The sequence below is a fragment of the Ailuropoda melanoleuca genome, chromosome 1 (assembly GCF_002007445.2).
Source record: "Ailuropoda melanoleuca isolate Jingjing chromosome 1, ASM200744v2, whole genome shotgun sequence".
Classification (NCBI taxonomy): Eukaryota; Metazoa; Chordata; class Mammalia; order Carnivora; family Ursidae; genus Ailuropoda; species Ailuropoda melanoleuca.
This window is the reverse complement of record NC_048218.1, coordinates 103,750,557-103,768,872: the sequence shown is the minus strand read 5'-3', so window position 1 is coordinate 103,768,872 and position 18,316 is coordinate 103,750,557. Positions and strand designations below refer to the sequence as shown.

Below are 18,316 nucleotides of genomic sequence, written 5' to 3'. Positions count from 1 at the left end.
ACAAAGTCCAGAGAAGAAATGTGACTTATTCCGTCCATGGCTTTATAGTTACTGCCCGAGTTTCAATCCGTTATTAAGGACAGCCAACTGGAGGCTTCAGGGCCAGTCCCACAGACCACTCCAACCCCCAGCATTACCTGTAAAATGGTCACAGCATTGGGAGATGGCAAAGAAACAGGCTTTAAGAAAATTTAGAGAATTCTGTGACTTAATGTATAAAAGCAATAGCCCCCTGATCTGTGAAGAAAAGCTCATCTTTTCTTTGGCAAAGATTTACTGAGTACTCAGTGCCGGGCTCTGTGTTGAGTGCTGAGGATACAGAGAAGGGGACAGTCCCCCACTTCAAGGAGTAACTTAGGGACTTGTTAGACGGTGAAGGGGTGAATTATAAAACAGTGTGGAATCCACAAGCACTGTGGAGTCACACAGGGCTATCCACACAGTTGTCCTGGAGTAAGGAGGGGGTTTCTGTGCTCAATCTGAAACACTTGAAGAGATCTAATTTTTACCCTGTGGAGCCCTGGTTGCTCAAATTCCTCCCTCACGGTCATACTGATGGAGCCCCTCCTCTGTGAGTGCTGTGTCAGGACCTGGTGATGTCGAGATGAATGAGAAGCCCACCCCTGCCCTCCTCCATATAGTTAGAACAAAAGATCAACATGTGACCCAATCACTGCAGCAATGGGGTAAGCAGTATAATAGGGTTGGAAGAAAAAAAATCAGCTTTTGACTCCTGGATGATTGCCCAGTCATCAAGCTGGCTGTAGTGTCGCACACAGCCACACCCACCACCAATCTTCTTACAAAAAACACTGGTTCAGTTCCATATTTATATTTTAATTAAGGCTCATCTCCTCTCTGTGCTAACATTTTCCCACTTGCAAAGCAGTTAAAGCTATTTATTTCCAAAAACACTTTTGTTTCCTTTGGTATGAGGAAAAGCAGTATAAATACTATGCGTCTACTTTTTATAAATCCTAGCCTGCTTATGTTTTCCAAGGATTAAAGCAACGAGATTTACAGTGTTCCGTGAAGGGAGAATGACTCAATAAATGAATGTTTGATGTTTGTTACTTTTAGAAGTCTGTCTCTCAATATGTTGTGTGTGCGTGTGTGTAAATGCACACACACACACTTGTAATTCGATCGTAAGAGTACAAATGCACTCCACACGACAAGGTTTTGAAAATGGAGCTCTGTGACAAACAACCATTCCTTATGCGTGTGGTACATATTGAGACTGAAGGAACGCTCCTAGTTACAATAGAAAGCAATCATTCCACTATTGGTTTTCAACCTTTTTCTTTTTTCCTTTGAAGAACACTCAGAGACTGGTCCCCTGAAAGGTGTTATGAAATTAAAGTGAGGGTTGGTAATGTTTTCCCACTGACGACAGGGGAAGTAAGTTCAAGGGCTCTCTGACCCAGCACACAGGTCTGGTCAGGGTAGGGTCCCGGGCCCCGATGGCAGTGTTCGTTGTCACAAGGCCCCACCTCATCACGGCTGGCACAAGCTGTCTCTGGAGAGGTGCTCCAGGCCACCATTCCTCCTGGAAGAAGCTGAGGTTTCCCAGAGCTGAGGCTGGGAAAACTCTTGGCCATCTCCCTAAGCAAACTCTCAAGTGAGGAGCCAGACCATAAGCCTTTGAGATCTAGGAAGCCAACAGAACTGGGGCAGCTTGCCCTTTCTCTTTTTCACATCTGCAAAATCATTCCAAAAATCATAATAAAACATAATGTGGTTACCCTTTTCTTTGGAAATACTCTCTTAGAATGAAGAAAAAAGTACTTAAAAAACAAAAGCAGGCAGCCTTATTGAAATCATGTGGGTAGTGTCTGTGGTGATTGCTGCCTTTGGGAAGGTAAAGGTCTGTGGTGACAATTATTTTGCAAACACACAGAACAGATGAAATCCACATTGCCACACAGTGGGATGGTTTCTGTTATTTTCACTAAAACACATTCTTACAAATATTTGTTACCCCTTGGATGTTGTTGCTTACTATTAGTTTTGTATAGAACATTCTACTGTCCCTCATTTCTTAATAAGAACAGAACCTTCTGGAAAGCAAGGCACTGAGAAGTTCTAAAAGATTTGTCTCCTATTTAGGAAATTGGCTCACTTTACAGGCTACAGATCAGAGTCAGTCTCTTCTCAGAGGTTTTACAGAACAGTTTTCCATTCTGAGTTTCCTTACCTTTTAAAGTTTCAATCGTTATACAAAAGATAATACACATTTGGGATAGTCTTTATACACTTTAAAACTCTAAAAATGTACTTGGGTACCTATTATATCTGCTTCTAGGAAGGAGCTGAGAGAGCTCACAAGGCGGCCCTGCTGTAGGGCACCTGGGTGGCTCAGTCAGTTAAGCATCTTCCTTCAGCTCAGGTCATGATCCCAGGGTCCTAGGATCAAGCCCCAGGTCAGGCTCCCTGCTCAGCGGGGAGTCTGCTTCTCCCTTTGCCTGCTGCTCCCCCTGGTTGTGCGTGCTCTCTCCCCTCCCTGTGTCAAATAAATAAATAAATAAATATTTTTAAAAAGCAAGCAAGCAAGCCGTACTGTAAGAAGAGGAGACTGGTGGGGCAGCGGGGTGGCTCAGTCAGTTAAGTGGCTGCCTTCAGCTCAGGTCATGATCCCGGATCGAGCCCCACATTGGGCTCCCTACTCAGTGGGGAGTCTGTTTCTCCCCTTGCCCCTCACCCCACTCATACTTGCTCTCAGATAAAGAAAATCTTTAAAAAAAAAATAGAAGTAAATAGGAGTAAATAGAAGGCAAGAGGAAGAAACATAGTTATAAAAGAATGTTAAGATAATGGCTTTGAGCAGAAAGCTTGGCACCCAGCTTTCTTGACAAAAAGGAAACATAACAGACCTTGGTGAAATGTCAGGGTTTTTTTTTTTGTTTGTTTTTTGCTGCATTCTAAAATTGGGCTATTGCAATAAGAAACATCATTTCCTCCACTTAGCAGACGATATATAATTGATTATATGTCAGGATTTTAGTAATTTTCATGAATGTTGATGGGTTTGAATGGTGACCGTTAGTCAAAATCAATCTGTCTTGAACCAATAAACAAGGAGTGAGACCAAGAGGAAAATTTCTTTGCCTAAAAGCATAGGCATCCAGTCACCACGAAACATAAAATTCAGGGAAGAAGGTTTAGAAATTCACCATGAGGGCTCTCCTATTTTATTGATTTAACAATCTTTGTCTCAGACCCTCACCAGACATTGACATTTAAATGCTCTTCTATTCCCTAGTGCTACCAGTGGCTGAAGGAGAGAATTGTAAGCGAAGAAGGCCGAAAGCAGCAAAACAAGCTAAAAGACCTTTCCCCGATTGCTGAGCGTCTGGGATGCACACTGCCTCAGCTGGCTGTTGGTAAGCAAGTTACCGGGGAGGGGAGGCCCTGCTAGATCACGGAAAATGGCTTTCATATCCCTATCAGGATAAAGCATCTAGTGTAAGGGCAGACTGATCTCTGAAGCATACGCTCCTGGTTAACATTATCTAAAATGAAGCTTTCAAACTTCAGATGTGCTGTAGGTATAAATTTACATGTTAAAACATTTATTTCCTTCCTCTATCCCTTAGAACACGGTTTTAATGAGAACAAGTGAAAACATACACATCCTCCTGGTGTCAGGGGTGAGTGCCCCTCATTTGTGTAGTGATATCCATTTCTTCAGGCTTAGTTTCCCATCCCTGGAAGCTAAGGTGGGGCTAGTGAGCGGCCAGAAGCAGGGCTGGGGGTACCAGGGGCCAAGGCTACCGCCCCATGGAAACCTGTCCTAGAGGAGCAGCTTCGCTGTCCAACTTCCCGAGGGGCCATGAAAAGTGCTCTTTTAACACTGTGGCATTGATGAAACATCATGGTCACTCGTACGGCTGAAAACCAACAGAAGCAGAATGTGAACCACATATTCTAAGTTTAAATTTTCTAGTGGCCATACTAGAAAATTAAAAAGGAAATAAGTGACCTTAATTTTAATGATGGATTTTATTTAACCCAGGATGGCCAAAACATTATCATTCTGACATATAATGACTATAAAAAGTTGAGATATTTTACATTCTTTTTTTCAAACTAAGTCTTCAAAATCCTGAATGTGTTTTATACCTACAGCACATCTCAGTTCACATCTCCAGTAGCCACAGGTGGCTTAGAGGCTAGAAACCGAACAGAAAAGCGCGTACACTTTTAGCTCCCTGGCTTCAGGAAGTAGCGCTTTCTCCTCATGGTCTCGTCCAAGCATCGGAGCCGTGAGAAAAGAATACAATGGGTGTAGATTCTAGGAAACGTTCCCAAGGATTATGAAACAGTGGGGATTGGGACTAATCTGATACAGTGAAATAAGGAGATCAAAAGCTCAAGTTCTATGAAAATAAGACAACGCAACGAATAAATTGCTGGATGTGAGATCCTTCTGTGGTTGGAAGGCAGAGAATGGGGGCAGCTGGAGACAGACAGAAATGGGACGTAGTTGGGGAAAAGGTAGGGAATATCATTTACCCAGGTACATGTATACAGGACTTGTTTTAGTCCTTCCAAAAAAAAAAAAAAAGTCAAAGAATAATGTGATTATTAGCATCCCTATAGCTTTAACAAACATAGTAAAAAAGTATTGGCCATTTGACCATGGGCAAGTTATTTAACCTATCAATTTTCTCATCTATAAAATGCATATGACAACAGACCTTATAAATTTGTTGCGAAAAGGGAAATTATATATATAAAGCAAAGTGTAGGTACTCAGTATATGGTGAGGACGATGATGATGTTTTTGCAAAGTATAAGATACCTCTGACCCACAACTCCATCCATTCCTAGCCATGGCATGTGGTCAAAGTGACAGGCAGAAAAAACATCTTGAAATAGGGTTGTAAATACGGTTTTAGGTGGTAACATGACAGTTTTGAATTTAGCTCTGAAGAGAACAGTGTCCTTCTCAAAAGGAAATCTTGAGCAGATTTAAACTCACTGGATGTTAGATATAAATGAAAGACTCATTACAGCCCAAGTTTAAAACTTGCTTTGATTCTCCCTTTCCTCCCTCTGTGCCCCCAGCTGTCTTGCTTGCCTGTCATTTTTGTTCTTTCTTTATAAACAAGTAGTTTTGCTTTTGAGCACAGAACTCTCAAACCAAGAGGGAAATTATTTTCAGGCATGTTACCTTTGATCTGCTAGAAGGGTGTAGGGGGCAGGGGGGTCCTCTGGCAGGAAACAAACCACTTGAACCCAAGTGTGGGGTGGCTCCACGTCACACACCTGCACAGAAGCCAGCACTCACACCGTGCTCACAGGCTTTCTGGATAGGGCTGTTGGTGGCACTTGCTTAGAAGCTGAATCATCTGCATGTGTTATCACCCTGGCCAGTTTTGCCCAGTGGGTTCTCCTATGCCCCACAACCCATGGGGAAAACTGGCTGTTGCTGACATCAGGTAGTTTATGGGCAATAATTTTCCCAGTGCCCTGCTTTGACCTCAATACTTAACACCAGAGCCAAGAGAGTTCTCTAAGTGCAAAGCAGGAAACAATGCAGCCAGGAAAAAAAAAAAGTCCTGGATCACTTGGCATTTTGCCTTTATAGAGTATTATTTTGCCCATGTGGAAAGCTTTAGTGATTGCCTCAAAAGGCCAGAGCATGGTAACATCTCAAGAGCATCTGTTGCAGGGCCTTGGGGTCACCCATCAATCATTCACACCTCTGTTTATTCAACAATCACATAATAAGCACCTACTACGTGCAGGTACTGGGCTGGGTGCTGAACATCTAGGTGCAAACAACACATTTCTCGCAGCCTGGTCGGGAAGTCAAGAAAATAGGTAATTTAATACAGTGTTGTAATAAAGTAATTGAGGACACAAAGGATTATGGAAGTTAAATAAAGTGTAGGGGCTCCCAACCCAGCCTGGGATTCAGGGAAGGGCTTTGGGAGAAGGCAGCACCCATCAGGAGTCTCAAATGATGAATAGGGATTAGTGAGGCAGAGAGACATTCCAGGCCAAGGGCACACTTGAGCCAAGGGTTTGAGGAGAAAAACAGCATGTTTGCGGATGGGAAGGATTTACCAACAGTTCATGCTGCTGAAGCCCAAAGTTCAAGGCAGGGAGTGAGAAGACACAAAGCTGGAGAGGAGAGCTTTCTAGTAAGTTTGCCAAGATGAGAAATGAGAGCTTCATCTTATTAAGACAATGATTATGTCAGGTACATGCTGAAGAACTTTTGACTAGGCATGACATGATCAGATTTGTATCTGGAAAAAGTGCTGCTCGATGTGTGACAGATTATGGGGGAAAGGGAGGGGACAATCCAGTCATGAGGCGGGAAAACAGGTGTGCAGGAGAGAGTGTGGTCCTGAATGAGGACAGTGGGCAGTGGAACCAGAGCAGATTCTCCACGTGCGGTCCCACATCCACATGATCGAATGCTGTTCAGCAAGGGAAGAAATATTTACTAATAAATGCTATTAACATGGGTGAACCTTACAAACATCATGCTGAGTGAAGAAGTCAGACACAAAGGATCCAGGTTACAGGATTCCATTTAAATTAAATGTCCAGAAGTAATAAAATTTATAGGGCTACAAAGCAGATTAGTGGTTTCCTGGAACTGGGATCACAGAAATGGGATTACCTGTAAATAGTGATGGTTGCATATTTGATAAACTTCTGAAAAATTACTGAGTAAACTTTAAATGGGGAAATTCTACCTCAACAAAGTTGTTTTCAGAAAAAGCATGGTCCCGGGACCAGCAGCATCAGCAGCACCTGGAAACTTGTCAGACATGCAGATCCCCAGGCCCCACTCCAGCCCTTCTGTCAGAAACTCAGGGGGTGGCACCCTGTCGTCATTTCATGAGCCCTCCCGATGATTCTGATGCATGCTACCATGAGAGAGCTACTGGATTACAGAAATATTTAGGAGGAATAATCAACTAGATGTGGCAACTAAAAGGGAATGTGGGCTCAGAAAAAGGGCAGTTCCTAAGGGTAACTAGGGGATTACCCTAGTTTGGGGATTAGAAGGTCAAGTTCCTTGGTGATGGCCCCAAAATGAGACTGGGAACACAAGAAAGACAGGCTTAGTAGTAAGTAGCAAGCCATGTGCAGTGCCCATGGGACACCTAGCAGGGTGTCCAGCAAACACTGCATCTGGGCGTCCAGACACCTCTAGCTGCAGACATCTGTAACCACAAGGAGGTTCCTAAGGAACTTGGCTTCTTACACGGTAAGAAGGGGACTAGAAGGCAAAGGAGTCATCTCAGGGAGTCTAAACTAGCCTTACGAAGTGTAAGGGCAAGGCAGTAGCTAGGCAAGTATGAAGGGTCAGAGGAGGCTAATTTTAGAGTGGGACAAATTTGTTAAAGGAGGTAGTAAGAAATTTAAAATTCAAGAGAGAAAATGAAAAACAATGGATGAATTAAGTCCAAGAAAAGTCAACAGGAATTGGATCCAGGGCAGACTTTGCCCTTGAACAGAAACCAGACACATCATCTTCTGAAACGGGAAGGTGTGGATGTGTTTGTGGCGTACTGAGGAATGTCCCACCTGACGGACTGAATTTGCTACATACAGGTGGAAGCCCGGTCATCTGCCAGAGTGAGGGGATGATGCTGGATAGAGGATTTAAGGGTGGAGGTTTCGAGAGAGGCAGAGGAGAGAGGAGTGAGGGGTTGAAGGCTGGTGAGAGAGTAACCAGATAATCAACAAAGGCAGACTCTCAGGCTAGGAAGAAAGGGAAATCCCGAGTTTGACAAGTCGATGGAATCGAAGAACAAGACACTCGGTCTATAACAGATGAGGAAAAAGAGCATGAATAAGATGGAAAGACAGGAGACTGTGGGCCAAGATGGAAATAGGAATGCAGACATCCGCCAGGGAGCAGGGTCAGGTGTTTTCAGGAGCAAGAATGTGTTCCTGGGGTGGATAGCTCAACTGGATACCCCAGCCATTGGGTCAAGTCTTCATGCAGAAAGCGTATGAGCCCTAAGCCATCAACTCAAATGCACAGATTCTACTAAACTCCCTCCAGGATGGGGACTGCTGCTGTGGTCTTAAATCCTAGGGAACACTTTTTATCCTCCCCCCAAAAGTTTTGATTGCAACAACGGGAATTACAGGTGGTATTTGGAAGCCGATCAACAAGAAGTGTTTTGACATCCTGACCGTGTGTGCTTTCTTCCCAGCATGGTGCCTGAGAAATGAGGGTGTGAGTTCTGTGCTCCTGGGATCCTCCACTCCTGAACAACTCATTGAAAACCTCGGTGCCATTCAGGCAAGTGCTACAGCCCTTCCCACCAAACTCCAGGGGATATCATGGTCCTCTGAAGATGTCCCCAGCCAGGGTCCTATCTCTCTCCACCTCTATCCTTCATTGTGTCACAGCTTCCCACAGGCTTTCCTAGATGGGGGTGGAGAGAACATGAGCACAGGGGGCAAAGGTACAAGCAACAACAGAACCTTTCATGTACATGGACCCAGGGGTGTCCTCTTATGAAGAGACGATATTCTCAAAGCTCATTCTTCAGGATGGATTGTGGGACAGTACAATCCAGGAACCAAGCAATGTGACACTGGGCGACTGAGCTCCCAGGCCTTACCATAAAAACCTGCTTGAAAGGTAATAGCCATATATACATCATTTATTCATTAGTTCTTTCCCCAAATATTTGCCCAACCTACATTGTACCAATCGCCCCCTTCTGCTCCCACAGCATCCTGTGTTCCTCCCCATCACAGCACTTATCGTGTAGGAGAATTTCCTGTCTCCCCTGCTGGAGAGGAAGCTCCCTGAGGTCAGAGACCTGTGTCTTTCTTGCATCTCCACTGCTTTTCCAGTTCCTAGCATACTATATATCCCTTAGTCAGCAAGCAAGTACTTGTTGAATGTTTCCCACACTTTAAAGAGGAAGTAGGTTCAAAATTCTGTTTTGGATCTCTAGGATCACATCTTCCCTAGCAGCAGTTCAGGCCTAACCACCCCACTTCTTCCCCCGCACAGACTGGAACTGGTAGGAGCCTGCAGCTATACTCCGGGGAGCCTGTAACGGCAGTGAGAGGGGAAGTGGGAGAGAGATGTTCCTGGGAGTTTCATCTGTGGAGAGGGTGGGGCTGGTGGCTACTGTGACCATCCCTACCCCCAAAGGCCACAACTCAGTCCTGAGCCTGTCCCACTCTCAAGCCCAAGGGTCCTGAGGAGGAGCCTGCTTACTACTCTTGCACAGCCACCACCTGCCAAAACAGGTGTGGTTGTGTATTTTCCTGTTGCTCCCTGGGGAACAGAACGGTCTCCCCTGCCCACCTGTACCTGAAGCAAGCCCTGTGAACCCTCCCCAAAGGAAACACATGGACGTGGGAACAAACATGATTCACCTTAAAACGTTTAAAACCCTTTTGGCAAATAGCCCATGATATGCTGGGAGATAAATGGTGCCAACCTCCCTCCCACTATCCCTTTCTTAGGGCTGTGCAACAGGGTAATCACCTCTGCCCCTGCCACAAGGAACCCCTCCTGGTTTCTGTGGCAGAAACCCTCCTGGATTCTGTGGGCTTCCATCCCTGCATGGGGAATGCTCCCTCTTATGAAAACCACCCCTACCTTATTTTTACTTATGCTCCAGGAAAAGACAAGGAGGAATCACAATGGAGGAGATAAAGGTACAGTCTGTATACAATTGAAAATCCAACGATTTCAATTCCATTCATAGTTCTTATGTATTATACATTTGGCATCACACTAGGCAGAGCGAGTACTAAGAAAAGAAAACAGGTCTCTGTCCTCACAGGCTGGCTGAGAGTGAATTCAGAAATCTGTCCCTTAGTTCATTCAGATCTTGAGAGCCTACTATGTACCAGGCATTGGAGAAACCATAGGAAACAACGATATTAGCCAAAGAGTTTACATTCAGTGGGAGAGGCACATAATAAACAGGAAATAATTTCAGACTGTGAGGACTATTAAGTAACTAATGAGGGTTCTATGATAGAGACTAATTGAGAAGTGGGTGGGCCTACTTCTGGTGATGTTTTTGCACAAGGCTCCTCTGGGATATGCTTATTCTAAAGCCAGCCTGGAAGAGGAGAAATGTGAAAACACCCAAGCATGAGGATTCCAGACACAGTGGAGAACAGTGCAAAGGCCTGGAGATGGCAAGGAGCTTGGCTTTTTCCAGACACTGCCAGCCTAAGGCTAATGTGGCCAACATGTAGTGAGCAAAAGGGACAGCAGGTGCACTGAAGTGGAGGCAGGCAGCAGACGACGGATTTCACAGGATGCTCAACAAGTTAGTTTTGTCATACATGCAACAAATCCTTGGGAGCATTTTAAGAGCGACACGCTGTTATTGGAGCTTTTTTTTAAAGATTGTGCTGGCTGCTGTGTAGGAAGTGGAATGAAGAAAGGCAAAGGCAGCTGTCCAGGTGACAGATGTTGGCTGGGATTAGCCACGATGGTGGCCATGGAGGGGTAGTGAATGGAGTCCATAGGCTTTGGAAACAGACACCATGACTTGCTGGTGGCTTCGCCCAAAGAGGGAGAAACTGAGATTCCTATCATGCTAATAGAGTGACCACTGCCATCCCAGGGGGAGTTAATATTGCCTGAGAATGGTTATTTAAAAAAAAAAAAAAAAAAAAAGTAACTCCAGGGCTGGGGGAGTAGTCCAGGTAGTAAAAGACCTATTTCAGAGGAAAACTCTGAGTCCATCATCTTCCCAAAGCACTTCCTCCCTAGCAAGGCTCAGGCTGACAACAGGATCACGGGAGACATGCTCCAACGGTTCAAAGAAAAGGGACCATTCCCCAAGGTGGGAGACTGCTACCTTAGAGGCTTTATCATCCCCTCCCTTTTCCACTCCTACCTCTGGCCAGCCCAGCACCGAATATTCCACCTTAGGCAGGTTGTGACTGGGCAGCTGGGGGCGGGGGGAGAGGGGAGGGCACCCAGCAGTGGTGGGATTGGTTGCAGTGCCAACAGTTGCTAAAGGAAATTTCTAATGGGAGCAGAGAGAGTCGGGTACTCCAAGGGATGGAACGTGCCTAAGACATGCATAAATTGGAGAGACTAGAGAGGAGAAACCACAGCTGCAGGCAGCCTGCCATCATCGGCACAGGTGCCCATCCTAAAAAACCTAAAGTGGGGAGAAGCAATTCTCTCCCCTTCCTGAGGCTCCCCATCAGCTGCTCAGAGAAATCCAGGCTTCTCAGCAGTCAGGCCCTTCTCACATCCAGGGCTCATCTCCCCTCACCACTCCCTCCCTGGTATCCTCAATCCACCAATTAGTCCAGTCAGAACAGCAAGGTTGCCAAACTGGTAGCCTGTGGGATGTTTGTGTAATCTGCAGTGGATGAAAATGTTTTACAACAGTTGCCAACATTAAAAAATTGGGCGACTTCACATAAAATTCTGGATGTATGGCTTCTTAAAAACTTAAGTCTTACAACACTATATATACATTTTTCATGTTTTATTCAAGTAGTTTTATGGTTTCTTTTTTTAATGTTTAAATCTCTATCTGAAATTTACTTTGGCATAATGAATGAAGAATTTTTTTCTCCTCACATGGCTAACCCACTATATTTTAGACAAAACTTCCCACAAATTTACTTTCCAGATTTGGGTCTCTTTGTTGCAGTCTTATTTTAAAGAACATATTAGTTTCAATTCTGAGACTCCTAAGCTGGTGGGAAGTTAAATTCTCCCCCTTTAGCTCCGGATAGGAAAACATTAGCCAAAACTAGTTTCTCAGGCAGAGTAGCTCTACTATTCTGCCAAACCCTACCACGGCTTTTGAGAATAGCACTTGAGTGGAGACAAGGTCACCCCGGCCAACATGATTGCAGCAGAGGAAGGGTGAGGCTGAAACCTCAAAACTGGCCGGCATAATTGTCTTTTGCCACAGTCTCCACACAGGGTCAGTCTATTCCTGTGAAGAAGACTGCCTTTGTCCCTTGTCTTATGGTGTAATTTGTGCCCTTGGTCCCCTTCTCATGATAAATTCTAGCCTTGGGTGATCTCATCCTCTCCCAGGGCTTCAATGGGCAGGCCTGTCTGTGGCAAGTGACTCACGAACCCTCAACTCCAGTCTTCCTGCTGGCACCAATCCACAGCTCCACTCAGCTGCCCACAAGCCTTGCCCACACCGATATCCCACAGGCACCTTAATCTCGAGCCTACTTTAAACCTCTTGTGCTCCAAACTACTCTTGTGGTTCCCACTCTCAACAGTGAACATCTCTATCCTTCCAGTCATTCAGTCTCGAAATCCTCATTGGCCTCCAAAGTGTCTCTCCGATCCACTCTCCTTTTCTACTCCACTGCCACTAACTACCGCTTTATCGTCTCTGGCTCCAGCAGCAAGAAATATCTAACATCTGTGTTCCCTTCTCTACTCCTCCAAGCTACCTCCAGGTGTCTGACAGGGTCATTCCCAGCTCAGAAGTCCTGAGATGTTCCCCGCTGCCAAGAATTAAGTCCCAACTCCAAAGAGTGGCATTCAAGGCCTTCCATGCTGATTACCCCAACTTCCCTTTCCCCTATTCCTACCATCACCACCATCCTCTACACTTTCTTCCATTTCAGACTGCTCACTTTTCCAAGCCATTCCATCTATGAGGGATGCCTGTTAACCCCTGGCCACAAGTGGCAGAGAATCTCTCCTTAGTCTCTAGACCTGTGCTACCCACAACCCTAGCCTCTAGCCACAAATGGCCTTTTAGTGCATGAAACCAACTTGTCGAAATGGAGATGTGCTGTAAGTTGTTAAATGTACTGGATTTGAAAGACTTAGTACTTAAAAAACAGCATTTTAATTTTCTATGCTGACATGTTGAAATGTTTTAGATAAAATGGAGTAAAAACAATTTCACATTCCCTTCCACTTTTACATGGCCATTAGAAAATCTGAAATGATGACTCATTATATTTCTATGAGTCTTCATTTAGACATTATGCATTTATTCAGGTCAGCAATACTTACAAGCACCAACTATGAGCCAAGCACTCTTACCACAGAAGATGCAGTGGTGAAAAAAACAAGGTCCCTGACCTCAAGGAGCTTACAGTCCGGTGGGGGACTTACACCTAGTTGTGGCTTATAAATGTATACAAGTCTAGACGACTCTGCGTAGTATGAAGCACAACAAACAAATGATCGGCCAGTACTAACCCTATCCTCTGTACTTCTCCTGCTCCTCAGGTTCTCCCAAAGATGACATCACACGTGGTAAATGAGATTGATAACATATTGCGAAACAAGCCCTACAGCAAAAAGGACTACCGATCATAAGGCAGGGCATGAGCAACGGGACGTGCACGGTTCCAACTGCGGTCTCTAGTGGTACAGAATGGTGTCACTAGCCAGTCTTTTGAGTCACTTAGCAGCCTGCTGCTCCACCTCTAGCATTCCCGGATTCTGAGCTATCTGCTGTCGCTACCACTGTGCACAGGAGTTACGAGCACATCCGAAAACTCACAACCAAGGAAATGCATTCTATTTTCTTATCTTGGACTGGAGTCACCTATTCTTGCATTGCTCTGTGCACCTCATGCGCATGCCACAAGGTGTTTGAGGGGAGGGCAGACTACCTTCAGGCATTTAGTAACTTGAAGAAGGCTGTACAGTTCTAGTTTTCCAAATGCATAAAATCTGCAGATGCAATGTGGATTGCATCAGAAAGAGTAGGCTATGTTCACTCAGAAGTCATGGGAGAATAAGCAAAACAACTTCACGTTGTTTTTTTTCTATTTCCACATTAAGGTTAGCAAGAGTTGTTTCACTGGTCATTCAACAAAACTAAAATTCCACGGCATTTGCTTTCATTACCTTTTAAAAATACTGTTGCTTGGCCCCAAGAATGCCCTGTATTGTCATTTACCCAAGGTTATCTATTAGGATTCTATTAACATTGTCCATTCACATGGAGAGACTGTGAAAGGACGAACGCCCTATCTTTAACTTGAGACATTATGCCTAATTTATGAAAGGGAGGATTACACTGCTATGGGAGCTTAGGCCTTGAATAAAATGTATCTGCAACTGAAGTGTTCATTTTTGACTACATTTTATTAAAACCTGCTTTATACTTTTGACTGCTTGTAGGCACAGCTTCTGTAAGTTTCAATACTTGAGCTTTAAAAACGTACACACGCTCAGTTTTGTAAGTAAACCTGTAAAATACCCACAAAGGCAAATGTTTGCTGTCTAATTAGCACTGGGACTTTCAATAGAATGCTTGTTTTTGAGGAGTTAACATGGCAGTAAATCATGGACTTTGTGAAAAATGCTGTCACTGTTCAGCATATGTTGGGTGAATTAACTTGCCTAGTAAAAAGCAAATGTTAAAAAATTTCCGAATTCTATAACCACATTATATGCACTGAACTAAATGCATGAAAGCTTTTTGCATGGATTAAAGGGGCCTAGCCTTGTTGCACACAGAAGCTGAGAGCTAACCTTGCCACTACTGACTGGTTACCTATCCTCATGAATATTCCACTTGAAAAAAATTGTGACAATATATTGTGTGTACCTGTAAGGAGGGAAAACTTGGGGAGGGGTGGGGTTCCTATCTATTTGGATACCTGAGCATGTACAAAATTCCAATTTTCTGGCAAGTACCCCATATAGAAATCACTGAGATTTAAAGAATACACTATCAGCTAAAAATGCTATTTTCTGTCACCATTTCCAAATACATACTTCATGATTAAATTCTAAATCTCAAAGTGTTAGTGTAAAATACCAATAAATTTTCTTTTTTGTTATTACTGCCTGTATTCCACTAAGGAAACAGTTGGTTTTTTGTTCAGGAGTACCAGATTCATGATAGATCATCCTTCAGTTGGTCATTGTGTATTAAACCAGTGAACTACTTACTGTACGCATAAATGAGCTGAAGTTGTCAAATTGGAACTGCAATTTAACTTTTATTTGCTTAGAGTAATAAAAGCATTTTGTGCATTTAATCTCAATTAGAGTTTTTATCTGATCTTTCATTATAAGGGAATATATATCTCCACCTCCATAAAATAGGCAGTAGGAATCATCTGAATAAAAATTGCGTTGGCAAGTAAGCAGCACTGAATAATACCCAACAGAAACAGCCGTTATCAAAAGATTTCAGTAACAATCCAAACTTTTTTCTCTTATTAATGAAGAAAATGATTAACTGTTAAAGATACCTCTCACTGGGTTTTAGAAATGCACTAAGTTAAGGCTAAAGTTCTCAAACTCATTTAAAAATACCTGCAAATTAAAACCAAATGACAGGGGCACCTGGGTGGCTCAGTCGTTAAGCAGCTGCCTTCGGCTCAGGTCATGATCCCAGGGTCCTGGGATTGAGCCTCGCATCGGGCTCCCTGCTCGCATCGGGCTCCCTGCTCGCATCGGGCTCCCTGCTCGCATCGGGCTCCCTGCTCGCATCGGGCTCCCTGCTCGTCAGGAAGCCTGCTTCTCCCACTCCCACTCCCCCTGCTTATGTTCCCTCTCCCGCTGTCTCTGTCAAATAAAATCTTTAAAAAGAGGAAAAAAAAAAAAAAAAGACAAACATTACTGCTGACACATGGGAACAACTAGTTTTTTTAACAGACAAATCATCTGCCATGGTAAACATACTAGATTAGAAATGTCAGTTATATCCTTAAGAAAAATTTCCACGTACTCCCATATTCTTTTCCGGAAAGAATTTTTCTAACAGCATACCATTCCGAAGGGTAACCTGGGTAGCAGTCGTCCGCATACTGAAATCTCGGCCAGTGGAAATGCAAACTAGACGCTTGTGTGCCTGGCTTCCCACTTTTAAGAACTCACTTTATCTTCATCAACAGTGTACCATCTGTCAAGAGATGTCACAGCTTCGCCTTAGCCAGGGCCACCACTTCTTGGCAAATGAGGAAACCAGGCCTAAAACCCAAGTATTCAGTGTTCCAGTCCAGTGCTTTTCTAAGGATGAATTATATGAATTCTGTAGGTAAATTTTTAAGTTAAAAAAAGCTTGGGTAAGAATCCAAATTCAGAATCAGTTAAGAGGCAAAGGTCAGAGAAGAGATGCCACGAAAACTCATGCAAGCCAATGAGAAGTTAGTCTTTAACCACATCCATGAAAATCTAAACCAACCACTCAAAAAACCGTCCTAATCCTCAATTCATTCCCCTACCTGGGAGTCCAAAGAGGTGGGATCAAATCCCCTAGAGCTCAAACAGATGGATCTGTAAATCGGTGCTCTCTGTCTACGTATCCTTTATCTCTCCAGAAACAGCAGTGACTGGCACACATACTGAAAACCCAGAAATTGGGTGGGCAGGACAACACAGCAGGCACATACTGGCAAAGAGGCCCGACATGCTGCTCTGTGATATAACCACATTATGCCCGTCACTGCACGACAGACATCTGATCAGTAACTACAAAAATGAGCATTTACATGCATGGGAAATATAAATGGTAATGTCAAATAAGTAATAAAGATGACATACACTTATTCACATGCTCTCATAAAGACATCTAGGAAAAATAAATTTTAAAAAGCAAAGTTTAATCATAGTTAATAAACAAGACCTTTCACACAAGAATTTTAGGTATGAATCCAACCTCTGTATTTCAGTGAACTTCAAACCTTGTTTTAAGTTATTCTTTCCAAGTTAGAATAATTTACCAAATAGGACAACCAATAAACTTTTACTAGCTAAGAATAATTTCAATCTAAGATTTTTATGAAGTTGTAAATGAGAAACTAGAAATAGGAAAATGTGAAATAAGCCAACATTTTAAGCCTCTATTTACCACAAGGAGTTGGGGGGGGATTTAATCACTTTTAATCCCCTTTTTATTTTACTGGTGTTGGATATGAGGTCTTTTTAAGATATAAATTCTGCAACAGGTTTTTACTAACTAAACCAGATGCAGCACATCATAATTCTATGTGCCACATAGTCATTTTCGAAGATGGGGAGAGCTCTGGGGGAGAAGTTCTGTAATTCCCAAGTACTAATACAGTAAATCCTGAATGAAAACTGTAAATGTGAGTATATGCTTTACAAACTTATGCACAGAAAGTCAACAGTATAGAAGTTAGAAACCACTATCAGAACCAAAAAGTCCTATAGGTAAAATTCAGGACCAAAATCAAATTTTGCTTATTTGCTTTTCTACAAATTATACAGTTCATGAATTCCAGAGACATTTCTCTTAAGAATATGAAGCTGATGCCCCTTTTTCACCATTCCATCTCAGGTACACTGTGTTGATAAGAATGCCCCCCCCTTCAACACAGGCACTGCCATCTAGTGGTGATTTTTTTTAACCAGCAATTAAAAAAACAAAAACAAAAAAAACACTTGGGGGGCGCCTGGGTGGCACAGCGGTTAAGCGTCTGCCTTCGGCTCAGGGCGTGATCCCGGCGTTATGGGATCGAGCCCCACATCAGGCTCTTCTGCTATGAGCCTGCTTCTTCCTCTCCCACTCCCCCTGCTTGTGTTCCCTCTCTCGCTGGCTGTCTCTGTCTCTGTCAAATAAATAAAAAAAAATTTTAAAAAAAAAAAAAAAAAAAAACAACAAAAAAAAAAACACTTGGCCCAGCTCTGGTAACAAATAGTAGACCCTGATGGTCTGTCACATAAGCAAATACATTTCGTACACAAACTCCATGCCACCAAACTACTGACCAGTTATTTATCTACAAAAAAAAAAGTTGACACAGTAAGAAAAACCTCTTATGTATTATAGTATTCTGCCGTGACTCTCTTGTGACTTCTCCATTCATTCCATATTATCCAATGATGGCACATGGATAATAATGCACCAAAGAAAAGTAAATGGCAAACTCCTAGAAACAATGAGTAAATATAAACCTGAATTGAAGATAATGATCTAAATCACTATGCAACATGTGCTCTTGCCCATCTCCAAGTTCTTGCATGTGCCCTACCAAAAACACCCAACAGCCTAGAAGATAAACTGATGAACACCTTCCTATCAAGTTATAAATAAAACAGCAAATATTATTTACAACAGTCACCTTAAATTTAGAAGTGGAAACTAAAGATTAAAGTTAAGGTTAGGAATTAGGAATAGGGTATTTCTTTTGAAGTACTGTTTGTAGGAAATTAAGGATGTGGTCAAAAGCTAATAGGAATATGAACCTGTATCACCTGTTAATTCAATAACCCTTTAAATAATACAAGATAAAGGCTTCCTAAACCTTTTCAAATCATGGCATATACCAGAAAATGATAATTATCTCTGGACACATTGGTGAAGAATTGCAAGAGAATGCTCTTAGCTGAACCCCAGGGGCTGAAGAGGGTGAGAGG

The 18,316-nt window shown here is 43.2% G+C and overlaps 1 protein-coding gene across 3 annotated transcripts in view; it reads left to right on the top strand.

The window, feature by feature from the left end:
* KCNAB1 (potassium voltage-gated channel subfamily A member regulatory beta subunit 1) overlaps positions 1–13,960 on the top strand; it is a 403,750-nt gene extending 389,790 nt beyond the window's left edge. For all 3 annotated transcript variants that reach the window (XM_034664047.1, XM_034664054.1, XM_011228956.3), the window contains exons 12-14: positions 3,263–3,383; positions 8,193–8,281; positions 13,202–13,960. In XM_034664047.1, the coding sequence (XP_034519938.1) occupies positions 3,263–3,383; positions 8,193–8,281; positions 13,202–13,291 (300 nt within the window). In that variant the 3' untranslated portion in view covers positions 13,292–13,960. The remainder of the gene's footprint in view (positions 1–3,262; positions 3,384–8,192; positions 8,282–13,201) is intronic.
* Positions 13,961–18,316: the final 4,356 nt, after the last annotated feature.